The sequence below is a fragment of the Sapajus apella genome, unplaced genomic scaffold, assembly GCF_009761245.1.
Source record: "Sapajus apella isolate SASKATOON/1434 unplaced genomic scaffold, GSC_monkey_1.0 scaffold30, whole genome shotgun sequence".
In the NCBI taxonomy this organism is placed as follows: Eukaryota; Metazoa; Chordata; class Mammalia; order Primates; family Cebidae; genus Sapajus; species Sapajus apella.
In genome coordinates, this window is record NW_022436970.1 from 8,111,932 (window position 1) to 8,129,509 (window position 17,578).

Below are 17,578 nucleotides of genomic sequence, written 5' to 3' on the forward strand. Positions count from 1 at the left end.
ACATTTTATTCCAGTCATTTTGTTTTAAAATGAGCAAGTTTGTTAATAATCCTCAGAAACTTGGCTCCAGTCAACTCAACAGTTAAATCCCAGTCGCTCTTTAATTATGAAAGTCTTTGAAGTTTGAAGTTATGTATAAATTAATAGAGGAAATGTTACCCAAATTTTTTTGATAAGCAGGCGGAACACTGGCTCCACTTACAGTGCTCTGCAGTATTTTCATTCTTGTTATTCCAGTTACTCATGTTGAATTAGTACACTTTTGTTTTAGTTACCTTTGGACTTCTAATTCACATATTGCTTTCCTTTATTTGTCATGCTTGATTTCTCCTAAACATTCCCCTTTTTCCCACGGATGAACTAGATACATTATGGCCTCTTAATGATAATGCTTTATAAAAAATAGAATACTTAACATATGAATTGGTGCATCACTGGGTTAAACCATTGCTGTGTGGCCAAAGGGATAGGGTGTGTTATTTTGGCTAGTCCTGAGTCTAATACCCACAAATAAAGATGCCTGAGTAGAACATCCCAAGCAGAGTGATGGGGAGGGCCACAGATCAGGGTGACACATGAGAAGAAAGGGGAATGGATTTTGATCAAGCAGCAGTGATAGCTGTGTACCTCAAATCATAAAACATGTAACTATTAAGTGAAGCTGTGCAAGTATGGACTAGAACAAAGCATCCTGGAGGTGAATAGATGGACTAAGCACCAGTCGGATAAAATAAAGCAGTTGAATGTTTTTCTATAATTTTTATCTCAGTGAAAAAATGATTTTTGCTAATAGTTTGCAAAATAATGGAATTGTACCTAATGATTTTGTAGCTTAATGTAATTTCAGTACTTGTTTGTCTGACTGATATAATTTTCTATCTTCTGAGAATGTTGGAAAATCATAAGAATGAACTATGAAAGATATCAGGCTTATATTTTAAAATACAAAGAACCCCTTAGCTAGGATAATACAAGCATTTCTGTAGACTTTAAAATTCTATTATAGAAACTTCTTTTCTGCTCTTATCAATATATACCTAAGCAAGTGGAGAAACTTGCTCTTTTAAGTGTCCAGCTAAGCTTAATTTATACCAGCAGCCCAGTGCTAGTCAATTAGGAATAAGGGAAGTTAAATCACTGTATGAGTACTATTCATTGCAAACTAAAAAATTCCCAAGGACAACTTGGTGGTACTATAGGAAAATTAGTATTTTATTTTCTCCTCTAAAAATAGCATTTCTTATCTTGGTAATTTAGTTAATAATTAAATATAGTTACTACATTTTCATTTTTAGATTTTCAAGGCAAAAACCTGGTCTTAGAGGCTATTTTCATAAACCTTGCATGTAAAGCTAACAGCTGCCACCTGGTGGCCAAAAGTACTTACTAGCCTTACTTCAGGTCAAGGTGCATCAGGGATCAACACTGGTGTCCACACTTAAATCTACTTTCACCTTACAGAAATATAAATTTATTAAACTAATAAATTTATTATTAACTATATGCTATATAGTATAAAGAATACATGAAACAAGCAACATTTTAGGTTAGCAAAATATATTTGACATAATCAGTTATTTTTCTTAATGAATCTCAGGCTTCTTTGATCTTACCCCAAGAAAAACTTAATTTTATGCTCAGTAATGATGCTTTTGCCAGTTCTTTTCTAACAACCGTAATTGGTACCATATGTCTGCCTGAGTCATTTACTAATAAAACAATCCCTGTGCTGTGATTTTCTATAAGTAGGAACAACATTTATTTTTACTATCATAGTAGCCTATTTCCAATGCTATTAATAATCTGTGGACCATCTAATCGTATCTGTTTGGGACTGTATTTCAAAGCTGTCATATTTTCTAAAATTTTCTATATTAACTCTTCTAAGATGTTTATTTCAAGGGGACTAACATTTTTTTCTATTGAAGTTTGTAGTCATTAGTATAGAGATGGTGACTTACAATTTACAGTCATTTCATCTGAAGTTCTTTCTATGCAAGTGTGTACCTCTTATAAGAGTTCAAAATGCTTAAATTTTAAGAAAATTTGAATCTGAAGTTCTTTCTATACAAGTGTGTACCTCTTATAAGTGTTCAAAATGCTTAAATTTTAAGAAAATTTAGCTATTACCGTTATCAAACATGTATGCCTTCTCATTTTAATACACTAACGAGGGCAAAAACAATGATGAGCTATTAGGAAACGTTCATTAGGGGCAAGCAGCTAAAGTGCTTGCTAATATCTTTTTGCAGTTTCTTCTCATTCAATTTATTTGCCTTCTTAATTGGGATATGATCAAAGAAGGAAATAGGAACACAAAATAAAAGTTGAGAAATAGAAACAGAGGATAATGATATAAAGGAGAATCAGATAAAAACTACTAGGATTGTGGTGAATTAGAAGCTGCTGCAATGTACAATGAAGATACACTGGCTCACTGTTTCCCCCAGTGTTTCCAAAAAAGCTTTGTTATTCTCGTTAAATAACCTAAGCAAACAGTTAGTAACTAATCTGACTAAACCAAATAGAAATTTAAAGTCATTTTACAGTTAATTTAAATTGACATATATTGAGAAATAGCAATGAGCAATGCCTAGACTTAAAGTGCTGATTTTATAATGATTGTGAATTACATAAGTGTTCTATTTTAGTTTTCCTTAAAGTTGGCTACTTTAAAACATATATTAAAAATATTCTTTTTTCCATCAGGTCTTACTTTTTTAAAGTGTTAGACAATCAAAAGTGGAAGAGCTTCAAATATTGTATTTTAAAGTCATTTTAGATGGAACTTCATTCTGAAGAGTACAAAATCTTACTTCAAATTTTGTAGTTTTTAGTTACAAAGGTATTAATTCATTTATTTAGTTACATTCATTTACAAATACATCAAATCAATAGGTATAAATATATCAATTCAAATGAAGATAATGTTTTAGTTATTGGTTAACTGTTGTTTCATAACAAAGTACCCCAAGAGAAAGTGGTATAAAACATCTTTTATCTTAGAGTTTCTGTGGGTCAGGAGTCTGAGTCCTCTGTAGTCAAAGGTCAGCTGGGGCGTTAGTCATCTCAGGGTTCAACTGGAGAAAGATTTGCTTTTCATCTTAATCACACAGTTGGTCATTGTCAAGAATCAATTCTTCAAGAATTGTTAGACTGAGAGCTTCATCTCCTCACAGGCTTATGGCCAGAAACCACCTTTAATTTCTTCCCACATGGATGTCTCCAACATGGCAGCTTGGTTTAGCTAAGCATGCCTGCTGAGAAAGCAGTAGAGTCCAGCAAGATTGACATCACAGACTTCTGGAACCTGATCTCAGAATTGACGTCTTATCACTTTGCTCATACTCTGTTCATTAGAGACAAGTCACTACGTCCAGTCCACACTCAAAGAGATGTGATGATCGAAAGCCATATCAGAAACTACCTCCCGCAGTTATCTTAGGTATAATACCAAAGAATCTGATGTTTAAAATACCACTTTACTAATATGATACCATAGTTTTTAATTATAGAAACACTGGGAGAATAACTGTTTTAGTGGCTAGAAACCAAATGAGGCATTGGGCATATATAATCTCAGAATGTATGCATAGGAAGGTAATTTAGAAGGTTATAAGATTCAGCTTCATACCTATACAGAAATTCCTTCACAATATCTGTCACAAATGATGTTGTCACTGCCTGAGTGGCTAATCATAAGGAACTTAGGCATTTGGTGGCAGCTTAGGCCACTGTTAGCAAGGTATAATTTTTTTTTTTTTTTTTTTTTTTTTTTGGACACACACTGTTGCCAAGCTGGAGTGCAGTGACACAATCTTAGCTCACTGCAACCTCTGCCTCCCGGATTTAAGCAATTCCTCTGCCTCAGCCTCCCAAGTAGCTGGAACTATAGGTGCGTGCCACCATACCCAGCTTTTTTATTTTTATTTTTGGATTTTAGTAAAGATGAGATTTCACCATGTTGGCCAGGATGGTCTCGATCTGCTGACCTCATGATCCACCCGCCTTGGCATCCCAAAGTGCTGGGATTACAGGCGTGAGCCACCATGCCCAGCCGAAAGGTCTGATTTTTCAGGACTAGACTGTGCAAGATGGTGAAACCCCATCTCTACAAAAAATACAGAAAGTAGCCGGGTGTGGTGGTGCACACTTATAGTCCCAGCTACTTAGGAGGCTGAGGTGGGAAAAGTGCTTGAGCCTGGGAGGTGGAGGTTGCAGTGAGCCAAGATCACGCCACTGTACTCCAGCCTGGCTGACAGCTAGACTCTATCTAAAAAAAAAAAAAAAAAGAAAGAAGGAAAGAAAGGTCTAATTTATACAAAAATCTTGTACTCTATGTGAAATTTTAGAGATGAGACTTTAACCTTTCATCCTAGTTGTGCTTTCTAATGCAAACACAAGCCTTTTTTTTTTTTTTTTTTTTTTGGGCATTATTTTTCAGGCAAATGATACTGACAGGTTGTGTGGCATTTGCGCGTCATGTTGGACCAACACGTGTAGAAGCTGAACTTTTACCACAGTGTTGGGAACAGGTAAATAATTGTATTGAGTTTTCACCTAGCTATGATAGCCTGATTTCTTTAAAAGATTCATATTTTTCTTTTTAAATGTGATTAAGAAATATGTGGGATATAAATCATGCTGATGCTTCTGTAGCTCAGCACAGCAATTTATTAGTACTTAAGAATGTTCTGGGGTGCTTTGCTTTATTCATTCAGTCAACAAATACTTAATGAAACACTCATTTCAGTGCCGGGTACTGATGTAGTCACTAGGGATACAGTGGTGAACAAAAGACAAAGAGATCCTAATGGGAAAATAAAAGTAAACAAAGAGATGGTCTGCTGTTTCATAGTAATATATATTACGAAGAAAAATAAACCTGGATAAGGGCGAGATTAATGGGGAATGCTCTCCTAGAAAAGGGGGTCAGAGAAAGAATCTCTGAGGAAGTGATGTTTAGGTAAGGATCTGGATGAAGTAAGATGCAGCCAGAACAAAGGCCCTGAGGTGGGAGTGTACTCGATGCATTCAAGAAACAGCAAGAAGGGGTGTGTGTGTGTGTGTGTGTGTGTGTGTGTGTGTGTGTGTGTGTGTGTCTGTGTGTGTATAGAAATATATCTTGTATACTTGTATATATTACAGATGTATAAAGTGTAAATCTTTAATGTGAGAGGTTTTTGTATGTGTTCTTGAACTCATTATCTTACTAACAAAGCTTTTGCTTTAATATTGAATTTTAATATTCTAGTCCTCTGTAGAACTCAGAATCACTGACTTTCTAGACTTAATGTTTAGATCATTAAGAACCTCATTTTTCTACCTTAAAAAGATGGGATTCCTGCTTATGGAGACAAATTACATGGCTTTATTTACAATAGCACAGTTACTTATTCTTAAGAAAAATATTAGTCTCTGGCCGGGCACGGTGGCTCAAGCCTGTAATCCCAGCACTTTGGGAGGCCAAGGCGGGTGGATCACGAGGTCAAGAGATCGAGACCATCCTGATCAACACGGTGAAACCCGTCTCTACTAAAAATACAAAACATTAGCTGGGCATGGTGGCGCGTGCCTGTAATCCCAGCTACTCAGGAGGCTGAGGCAGGAGAATTGCCTGAACCCAGGAGGCGGAGGTTGCGGTGAGCCGAGATCGCGCCATTGCACTCCAGCCTGGGTAACAAGAGCGAAACTCCGTCCCAAAGAAAAAGAAAAAAAAAAAAGAAAAATATTAGTCTCTGGAATGTCACTGAAGTATGTAGTCATTTATAGTCCTATTCCCAACTTCTTTGGGCATTCATTTTTTTTCCCACCAAAATAAAGTAGAACCACTAGATTCAATAGGCAAAGTGAACATTATATGTAGTCATAACCACCTCTCATAATCTCATACATCTATAAATTACAGTGCATACTAAAATTTAGGGTGAGGTTCTAATCACTTGAAGTCAAAATAACTTGGCTACAACATAGCCAAACAACTTTCAATTTACAATTCTATACAGTTAATTGTGCACGTTTAATTTTTTTATCATTTTTCCATTTTCTTTTCTGTTTTTCAAGTCTACAATTTAGTGGTTTCAGTGTTGTGCAAGCTTCACTGCAATCAATTTTTATACAGCTTTGTCACCCCAAAGACAAACCCTAACTGCTTGAATTTGGTTCTCCTCTTTCCAGACTATATGGGCTATTCTGGGTCCCTTGAATTTTCTTATGAATTTTAGGATCATTTTGTCAATTTCTCCAAAGAAGCCAGCTGGGATTTTCATAAACAATGCATTGAATCTATAGATTTATCTAGAGTGTTGCCATCCTGACTTTATATATTAAGTCTTTCAATCTATGCATTTAGGATATCTTTCTATGGATTGGGTCTTTTAAAGTTTCAACAGTGATTTGTAGTTTTCAGAGTAGTATAAGTTTTGCCCTTTTGTTTTATTCATTCCTAAGTATTTCATTCTTTTGGATGCTATTGTAAATAGACTTTTTTCTTAATTTTATTTTTAGTTTGTTCATTGCTAATACGTAGACATACAATTGATTTTTCTATTTACATTCAATTTTGAGACTTACTGAGCTAAAGAAAAGCAAATGAAAGTTATGTATAGCCATACTTTGACATTCAAACCATTCAACTTTTGAGGTAACTACATCTGGATTAAATTTAATTCAAAGATCTCGGTTATAAACATCTCTACCACCACCTCTTCTGTAATCTGAGTAAACTTGGCTATCGGGGATCTTTCTAGCCGCCTACCTCCAGTTTGTTGCCCAGTAGATTACTATATAATTTTTTTTCTTAATTTTAGGCATCCAATACATTAATGAATTATGTCACCTTTTCATATGGGAATATGAGAACAGATATACTTCTTTTCCAGTCAAAGAAAGATTTATATTCTATGAAGAAGACATATGGGAACAAAACCCAGTATGTGTCATTTTTTTGTTATTTTTGGTTATGGTTCAGTGTAGTCATCACAATAGCAAAACCCCATCATCTTGCATATGCAAACAGAGGAATGGATTGAAGTCCACTTCAAAAATAAAATCATATTTCTAGTAAGGGCTCTGGTCAAATCATTGATTAACTTACTTTTCCTCATCCCTTAGGTTGAAGAAAGAAGACTGGCACATATTATAGTTCGTATCTATAAGATTCAGAAGCTGAGTTTTCCAAATTTAAAAATACGCTACTATTGCTAGGGAAAGGTCCTGATTTCTCCTGATATCCTAAGGAAAGCCTAGTATTAGGCAAGCCCATAATCTCTAGATAGCTTGCCAAATTTTCACCTTTGGTTTTCCCTTTTTTCTTTAACAGATGACCCTTGTAACCTCATGTTTAGGTTCTCCCTCACTCCCTCATTCCTGATCCTGGTATAGTCACACAGGGATTCCCAGAAGTGGAAAAGGAAGAAGCTTTATTGCATTCTTAACAGGATTTGTGGTGAAATGTAATTCTCTTTTGGAAGAAGGGAGGGTGTGTTGTTTATACTTGATTTATTTATATTTTTTTTGCTCTAGATTAATCATAAATACCCAGAAAGACGACTGCTTGTGGCAGAATCCTGTGGAGCACTGGCACCTTACCTTCCTGTAAGAATTGTCTTTTTTTTTTCTTAAAGTTGTTCTTCTTTATTAATATAGAAAAACCTTTTTTTGAGTATCTTATAGATTTTAATCCAAATATTTCCTAGGCATGCCATCTTAATAAAGAAAAAAGACGATCTAAAAAAGAAAAGACTCACATTAATACAATATGGCATTGCAGACCCATAGGTACATTACCACTAATTTTGGATGAGTATGAATATATCAGACTATATCAGCAGTTCTTATAATGTGGTCTGAGGACCCTGGGGGTTTCTTGAGATCCTTCCAAAATGGTCCATGAGGAGAAAACTGTTTTCATAATAATAAGACACTTTTTGTCTTTTTCCCTGTGTTGAAATTTGTATTGTTAGTGCAAAAGCATGGATGGGCAAAAATGCTGCTGCATTAGCACCCGTCAGGGCAGTGGCACCCAAATGTACTATTATAATAATGATTGGATTCTTTACTGCCATGCTTTTGCAGAAAAAGCCAATTTCACCTAAAAAGGAGCTTGCTGAATCAGTAAAATTATTAATTTTACTAAATTTTGACCCATGAAGCATGCATCTTTTTAATATTCTGTGAGACAAAATAGAAAGTACTCACGTAAAAACCCTTTGCTATATACTGAAAAATTGTAGCTGTTTGCAAGAAAAGCACTTATGCAGTTATTTGAGTTATGAGCTCAACTAGCTGCTTTTCTTAATGGGACACCAATTTTACTTCACAGAACCACTTAGAGTTAAACTGGTTATTCAGATTTGGGTATATCGCAGACATTTTCATGAAATTGGATGGAGTGACAATGTCACTTCAAGGAGAACAAGTAGACAGCATTCATTGCCAGTGATAAAACTGGAATAGCATGGATTTATACTCCTACTAACAGTCCCATTGAGTTTTTATTTTCCCATACCTTCAACCAGGAACTAGGCATGGTGAAATTTTTTTTAATGTTTTTCTAATGGAAGAAAATGCCTTATTGTTGTGATAAATCATATAGATAGATTGATGCAAATGGGTTTGAGCATCTTATTATTTATTGTTCCAAGACAGATGAGCATCCCTTGCTCTCAAAGGATAAACAGGCTGTTCTACTCTACTCCTAGAATACTAAGCAGTATTAATAACAGATATAATGTTTCCTCAGTGTATCTATACTTGCCTTCTGTGTACCCCACTGTCACTGGTAGCAGCAAAATCTCTGTACATCAGCAGTTCCTCAGGGTGTTCATGACTTGGAGTATATCCTCCCGATCAATGCTCTAGTGGGGTCCCTGACAGTTGACAACTGTGGCAATTAGTTTTAGTACGCCACAGGGACCCCAGCCCAAATCAGTATAAATGCCCACTTGAAGCTTATTTTCCTCTGTCATATTGCCTTGTGCTGATACCAACCAACAAGCCCTTTTAAGATAGTTTAAGGTGTTTTAGTGCAATTTTTAGCCTAAAAAATAAATGAGTAAATAAATACATAACAAAAGATGTTATATATTCACCAACCTAAACGTGTTTAAGATATGCTAAAATTGCCTGTATTTTTGCTTCTAAAAAGTGAAAACCAGACTTTTTTAGAAAGTCTCTCAAGTCTCGCTCTGCATACCAACTCATGCTGTAAATTTATAAAAATAGCCATGTCCTCTGCCTTTATTTTATTGTATCCTAGTTATTATATGTGAAAAGGATTTAAACAAGTTTATGTTTTAAGAATGTTATAGATTGATTAAATCGCAATAATAGTACAAATAGGGATAGGAGGAGAATGAATTTGTATATTGGTAGCTCTTTATCCTAACCTCAGCCATTAAGCTAAAACATTCTTTATCATAACTAGAAAATATTCTATGTGAAATCAAGGCAGGCAGTGGTGTATATTATATTAAATAATAGCATAATAAAAGAGCAATGCAGTTTTTTAAGTACTTCTAAGGTTCACTCTCATATTTTATTATCCTGTTGAATTTTTTTCCCACTTCTTCAAAGAAATAGGAATGCCAGGATTTTATTATGTTTTCTTACCATGTCCCAGACAAATGTTCTAATTGTCAGAGTGATTTTTGTAATTCCTCCCATTGTAACTCTCAGTGCTCTTCTCTGAATGGAACAAATAGTGACAGGAGAGTCATTGTCCATTTGTAGTAGAGTTTGTAGTAGACTTTGTTGATTTGTCGAAAGTGCCTCCGAGTGTGAACTGCAAGGATTTGAGAGATTTTTACATATTTAGTAAAGATACAAAAAACATGCTGAGAGATGATTAATAAATACCAAATTCAGAGTAGATGTTATTGCCTCTAGAGAGGAAGGGATTTGGCAGTGAGTGATATTTTGGCTATATCTGTAATGTTTTATGTCTTCAAAAAATGAAGGTCTGAAGCAAAATCTCTGTCCATCAGCAGTTCCTCAGCATTTTTTAATAACAATGTTAATACCTGTTTAATCTGAATTTTGACCACACTGATGTTTGTCATATTATTTTCTATACTTCTGCGCTTAAGTGTAAATAAATAGCAAAAACATGTTTATTTTCAGAAAGAAATCCGTAGCTCTTTGGTTCTTTCAATGTTGCAACAAATGTTAATGGAAGATAAGGCAGATTTGGTAAGAGAAGCTGTGATCAAAAGCCTTGGTATCATTATGGGATACATTGATGACCCAGACAAATATCAACAGGTATGTTTTTCAGAATGAACTCCTTTTACTCCATTATAAAATTCCAAGTAATATAATATTCCAAATCTCTGGATTAGATACTTTATAATGTATCGTAAGGATGGCAGATGTGTCAACTTTAGTCATTTGGGAATGGTTGCCTGGTTTCAATGTTGCTGCTCAGAGAAAAGAATACTACAGTTCATGTATAGTATCTGCCACAGCTTTCTGGCATGAAATTGGCAAGAGCTATTTACTGCACCTTCTCTTTGGGATACATGGCAAGGCTAGGATTATGGATGGCCTTCTTTCTTGCTTAAAAACATTTTTTAATTTATTGAAATTTTTATTTTATCTTATTTACGGTTATCCTTTTAAAACTCTACATTTGTCTGTTTCCTATTGTCAGGGTTTTGAATTGTTGCTATCAGCCTTGGGTGATCCCTCAGAAAGAGTAGTTAGTGCTACACATCAAGTATTTTTACCAGCTTACGCTGCGTGGACTACAGAACTTGGAAATTTACAGTCTCATCTTATACTTACACTACTGAACAAGATTGAAAAACTTCTCAGGGTAAGTTCTTCCTTTGTTTATATAGCTTATAGAAATTTAAAAGGTCTGTCCTAAGCCCTCTTGGAAGAAGTTGGGGAACAGAGATAGAAAGTGCCCTTTGCTTAACATATTAATACATTACCAGTTAAAGATTCTGTTGGACTGGACCCAAGAAAGAGATTTGGGGAAGTTTTACTTGGCTGAAGCTAGCGGAGCAGAAAGGGCATGATGTGCATTTGTTAGCTAAAATGCACCTTCATGGAAGTAACTCCAACATTATTCAGAAAGCCAGCGCTTTATTGATCCTTCTGAGTACTTAAATATTTTACATAAAGTATCAACTCTAGTTTCAGAATGCAGAGAAAATGGGTCTCTAAAGCTTTCTTACATAATATCAAAATTGCTTTAACCATGGTTATTCCACTGCAATCGTTCATTCTTCATTTTTAAAATGAACTTTTTATTTTTCCCACATACAAGAATTAAAGAAATGTTGATGAAACAATAGAAAATTCTTGATCCAATTTTCATTCTAAAAGTTTCTTTTAAAGACTAGAAGAGAAACTATTATTTGTTTAGTGCTTATTATGTGCCAAATCTATAAAAAGAGTTAGGAAGTAGGAGAGGGGAAGTATTATAGCATGAACTGCTGCTGGGTTAGCAGTTGAGCATTTCTGTATGCCAACGTTGAAGACGCTAGAAAAAAAATAAGAAAGGAATTTCATTTACAATAGCTTTAAAAAAAATGCCTAGGAATAAATATAACCAAAGAGATGAAAGATCTCTGCCATGAAAACTGTAAAACATTGATGAAAGAAATTGAAGAGGAAATGTTTAAAAAAAAAAAAAGAAAGAAAGAAAAGATATCCATATTCAGTTATTCATAGAAGAATTAATATTGTTAAAAATGCCTATACTACCCAAAGTGATCTACAGATTCATTGCAATCCCTATCAAAATACCGATGACATTCTTCATAGATATCAAAAAAGCAATCTGAAAATGTATGTGGAACCACAAAAGGCCCTGAATAACCAAAGCAATCCTCAACAAAAAGGACAAATCTGGGAAAAGGACACTACCTGACTTCAAAATATACTTCAAAGCAGTAGCAACCAAACATCTTGGCATTGGCATAAATACCAAGACATATTGACCAGTGTAACGGAGTAGAGAACCCAGACATAAATTCACACGTTTACAACCAGCTCAATTTTGACAAAGGCACCAAGAACATACACTGAAGAAAGGACAGTTTCTTCAGTAAATTAACTGAAAATGGATTAAAGACTTAAATGTAAGACATGAAACTACTAGAAGAAAACATTGCTTCAGGACATTGGTCTGAGCAAAGATTTTTGAGGAAAGATCTCAAAAGCATAGGCAACAAAAGCAAAAATAGATAAATGGGATTATATTAAAGTAAAAAGCTCCCGCACCCCAAAGAAATTAGCAGAGTGAACAAACAACCTGCAGAATGGGAGAAAATGTTTACAAACTCACCATCCAACAAGCGATTAATAACCAAAATGCTTAAGGACTCAACAGCAACAAAAAAAAGAAATTCAATTAAGGAATAGACAAATTTTCTGAAAAAACTCTTCTCAGAAGGAGACATATGGCCAAAAGGTATATAAAGAAGTGTTTAACATTACTAATCATAAGGGAAATGCAAATCTAAACCAAAATGAGGTATCATGTCACCCCAGTTAAAATGGCTATTATTAAAAAGACAAAAAGTAACAGATGCTGATGAGGGTATGGAGAAAGGGGAATCTTTGTACACTGTTGGCAGGAATGTAAATTAGTACAGCCACTACGGAAAACAGTGTGGAGATTCCTCATAAAACTGAAAACAGAAATATCTGTGATCCAGCAATCCCATCATTGGGTAGATATCTAAAGGAAAAGAAGTCAGTATATTGAAAAGATACATACTTTCAAGCACTCACATGTTGAGTTTCAAGCACTTACATGTTTCTTACAGCACTATTCGTAATAGTCAGGATGTAGAATCAACCTAAGTGTTCATCAGCATATGAATGGATAAAGAAAGTATGGTGTCTGTACACAATGGGATATTATTCAGCCATTAAAAAAGAATGCTATCCCGTCATTTGCTGCAGCAGATAGCCTGGAGGACATTATGTTAAGTGAAATAATCCAGGCACAGAAAGACAAATATTGAATGTTCTCACTCATATGTGGGAGCTAAAACAGTTGATCTCAAGAAGGTGAAGAGTAGAATGGTGATTACCAGAAACTAGGAGTTGGGGGAGTAATGAATAGAAAAATACAGTTAAATAGAAAGAATACATTCTAGTGTTTGATAGCACAGTAGGGTGAACTGTTAATAATAATATATTGTATTTTTCAAAAATAGCTAGAAGAGATTTGGAATGTTCCTAACACAAAGAAATGATAAATGTTTGAGGTGATCCATATCTCAATACCTTGATTTGATCATTACACACTGTATGTGTGTATCACAATATCTTATGGTACCCCATAATATGTACAATTATTTATGTGTCAATTCTAATAAGAAAAAAGATAAAATGGTTCCTGAGCCTTACTTTGATTTCTTAACCCTAACTGATAAAATTTCAAAAGATAAGGCCTTCTGTAATAAAAAAGTAAAATTATAAAAACCATTCCCTGCAAATGGAAATGACTGATATTTACTCTATAGTTTTCCATATAAAAGATTCTGCCACTCTATAATGCCTTACTGTTTGTTTGAGTCCAACATGCAGATTCTTAAATCTTTGATTTGCCACAGAAAGGAAGAACATCATACATAAATCCAATTAGCAATGTATCTTCAAAAGACTAAAATTAGCTTCCACCTCCTTATGTTTCAGGAAGGAGAACATGGGCTGGATGAACACAAGCTCCACATGTATCTTTCTGCCTTGCAGTCCTTGATTCCATCTCTCTTTGCATTAGTGCTGCAGAATGCACCTTTCTCCAGCAAAGCCAAGCTTCATGGTGAAGTGCCACAGATAGAAGGTACTGAAGTTAAATTCTGGAGGGAAAATGTAGACTATTACCAGCTGAGCTTCCCAAAGAATTGTTTTTTATTAAAAAATCTAAAAATCACCTTATATGATCGCATAATTACTAAAATGTATTATGTGTGTAGAATCTCGTGGTCATAAGATTATATGATATCTAAGGTAAACAATATGGCTTCATCTTTTATGGAAAGCCCTATGGTCTTGTTTTATAATATTTATACTTTCTTTTTGCTCTTAATCTATAGCCTTTTTTAGCCTTTCTGGGGAAGCTGAAATAAGTATTTCCTTCCGTGAATAGATCTGAGTCAACAAAAGATTCATTTAATAGTTACTAGTGCCAGTATATGAAGCTAGTCAATTTTGCTTTTTTTATATTTTCTTCCCCAACTTTTTATTCTTATTTTTAATAGGGGAAACTAAATATAATTACTTTTTCCTACTATGTCCTTGTTAGAAAGAAATATAAGCATTGGTGGCAGAATTTTTGTTTATCCAAAGAGGAAATGTGACTTACTTTCAGAAGTACATAAAATTGGCAGCAAAGGCCAGTATTTTCTTATTGTACTCTCCAGGTAGCTAGTAAATGACCTTTGAAACTTGGCAGGCAATTGATAACCATGTTTCATCTTAACCTCTAGGACAAATGCTATAGACAAGCTATTGCTATGTAGCAGGCACCTTTGCAGCCTTTTCCAAGTTGTGAAATTATCCATGTCACTTACTGGTTTCTAATGGACAAAGAATTCTAACATTGAGAACATCAACAGACACTTAATCTTTTAAAATTTCATTTTCATATAAAGTAAACTGTACACTACCTATAATCTTTGGAGTATGATGAAGTGTGTCCAAAGATACATGAAGCCACATGATAAAAATAGTGTATACTATTTGAATGTCAGTTTCCTTTGGAAAATTGAAACTGAACAGTGAGTTAATTTAACATTTTGAAATAATATTATTGAGGAGAATGAAAATTTAAACTTTAAATAAGACTTCATAAAGCTCTCACAGCTGGCCACTTCAGGTTTCTACCCCTTTACTCTTACTCATTTAGGTATTTCATCTGCCTAGGGGTTTTCCTATCTTTCTAATTCCCTTTTTCTTTTTAGTTTTCTGTATTCATTTACTGTGGCTGCCTTAACAAAGTACCACCAACTGAGTGGCTTAAACAGCAGAAATTTATTATCTCACACTTCTGAATGTTAGAAGTCTGAGATCAAGGTGTTGGCAGGGTAGGTTCCTTCTGAAAACTATGGGGTAAAGGCTGTTCTGGGCTCTCCCCTGGCTTCTGGTGGTTTGGTGGCAATCTTTAGTGTTTCTTGGCTTGTAGATGCATCACCCCAAACTTTGCCTGTATCTTCACGTGGCATACTCTCTGTGTGCTTGTTTCTGTGTCCAGATTTCTCCTTTTTATAAGGACATCAGTTGTGTTGGATAAGGGACTACTTCAGTATGATTTCACCTTATCTATCTACACCTATAGCAACACTATTTCCAAATAAGATCACATTCTGAGACATTGGAGGTTAGGACTTAAACATAAAAATTGGGGGGTAGGTGGAGCATAATACTTGTTATCATTCTCTCATTTATTTAACAAATGATTCTTAAATGTAATCTATTGCCAAGTCTATGCTGGAGATTAGATTGAACAGTACCATCCTGAACATATTCCTTCTAATACTTGTGGGATTCCTTCTAACATTTATGTGACCTTTTCTTGTGATTGTCCTTTATTTTTCATTCTTGTTGACTCACTTTAACTTTCTAACTTTCAACAGTAGCTATAAATGTTAATGTTACTATACCTTCATTTAGGTTATAATGTATTTATTATAAATGGGGATCTATTATATCCTCATTTATGGTATATCCATGTCTATGTGTCCATTTATATATGCACACACATATAATTTGGGTTATAATTTGTTACGAATGAAGATTTGTTTTCTCATAAAAATGGTAACCCATATAGATATTTTTAGTACCAATTTATTATACAACATTAACTAATATTTATTTCAGGCACTGTTTTCAATACTTAGGACACAATTATGAATAAAATAGGTAAAAATTTCTGCTCATAGAGCTTACATTCTGCTGGGGGAAGAAGATTCATGACATCTGTTATTTTGCTCAATATTGTGGTTATTTTGTTGACAATATAATGCTAGTGTTTTGCCAGCCTATTAAAATTGCATTCTGGGAACATTTCTGTGTTGTAAGTTAGACACTCAATTTTTTTTAAATAGCAGTTAAATAGAATAATATTTTAAGGCTCCTGGACCCTTCTGTTTGCTTAGCTATAATCACTGAGTAATCCATGTAATTTTTCATTTTCCTGGCACTGCTCTGCTTCTGTTGGACCTACCTTTTAAATACTCATAATTTTCCAATAATTTATCAATATTTTTGAAGGAATAACATTCCTTTCATCATAGTATAGCAAAATATTACCAATATAATAGAACCCTATTTAAAGCAGATATGCTTTGACATGGTACAGAAATATAAAGTACAGATATCCTTCACCATTCAAATCTGTGTGATTCCTGGGCTGGGAATTCAAGCCGAAACCTTAGATAGTGAGGGATACCATATTATCCACATTTATTTCTTTGTTTGTGTATTATAATAGCAAATACAGAGTTCAGATAGCCAGAAATAACCTCTTTTGTACTTAACACATTGTTAAATGCCTGGTACAATATAGAAATACAATAACATCTTAGTTTTGTCATTGAATATTTTAAGAATTAGGTGCAATTTTCAATTTTCTTAAGTTTAATACTTATCATTAGGACATTAATATGTTTTGAGAAATGCTTCATCCTTTTGTGTCTTTTTAGGATATTTTACTTTATGTAGGAGTTGCCTCCATTAAAAGTTTCCAACCAACAGCTAACGTTGATGTGCATTATTTATTGAATACCTATCCAAGAAATGTTCCCTTAATACTTAATAAAACCTGATATCTGGCCAGGTATGGTGGCTCATGCCTATAATCCCAGCACTTTGGGAAGCCAAGGCAATGGATCACCTGAGGTCAGGAGTTCAAGATCAGCCTAGCCAACAATGTGAAACTTCGTCTCTACTAAAAATACAAAATTAGCCAGGCGTGATGTCATACACCTGTACTCCCAGCTACTCAGGCAGCTGAGACAAGAGAATCGCTTGAACCCAGGAGGCAGAGGCTGCAGTGAGCCAACATTGTGCCACTGTACTCTGGCCTGGGTGAGACACAATGAGACTCCATCCAAAAAAAACTGATATTACTATCTGTAGATCATAGATTTTATTGATATGTTTAAACTTTTCAAATATACTAATATATTTTTTTTCATGTTTTATTTATAGAATTTTAAAAGTAAGTTTTTCAGTTTTCTCCAAAAACATTCAAAGTGTGTAACATAGGACCCTGGTTATAATATCTGTAGTACACTTTGCCTTATCTTACTAGTCGCAGGCTTTAACATTTTATATTAATAGCTTTCAAACTGTGAAAAATGTGTTTTTTTTAAAAAAAAAGCATTTAATATTGAGAATTAAATACTTAAACCTATTCAGCTAAAGTTTTAAGGTATTTTGTATTATTATTCTCTGGTATTAAACAGTTTTTTCCCTGCTGTTAACCTATTAGTTCCTTACTCCCTGAAAGAAACATGCTATCAATTTACTATTTCACTGACATAAACAGTCCAGTAGAATTACAAGTATTTCTCTTTTTTAAAAAACCAAACTCAAATCCATGTTTTAACTA

General features: G+C 34.3%; 1 protein-coding gene and 1 long non-coding RNA gene across 11 annotated transcripts in view; both read left to right on the top strand.

Moving 5' to 3' along the window:
* Positions 1-17,578, top strand: part of RELCH (RAB11 binding and LisH domain, coiled-coil and HEAT repeat containing) — a 124,097-nt gene that overhangs the window by 63,403 nt on the left and 43,116 nt on the right. For all 10 annotated transcript variants that reach the window (XR_004273586.1, XM_032293675.1, XM_032293666.1 and 7 more), the window contains 5 exons: positions 4,445-4,535; positions 7,525-7,596; positions 10,123-10,263; positions 10,652-10,816; positions 13,660-13,807. Coding sequence is in view for 9 of the 10 variants with exons in the window: in XM_032293675.1 (XP_032149566.1) it covers positions 4,445-4,535; positions 7,525-7,596; positions 10,123-10,263; positions 10,652-10,816; positions 13,660-13,807 (617 nt within the window). In the remaining variant the exon portion in view is untranslated. The remainder of the gene's footprint in view (positions 1-4,444; positions 4,536-7,524; positions 7,597-10,122; positions 10,264-10,651; positions 10,817-13,659; positions 13,808-17,578) is intronic.
* LOC116561752 lies at positions 4,542-6,910 on the top strand. The gene is made up of 2 exons (XR_004273588.1): positions 4,542-5,414; positions 5,736-6,910. It is a non-coding gene; the product is annotated as an uncharacterized LOC116561752 (long non-coding RNA).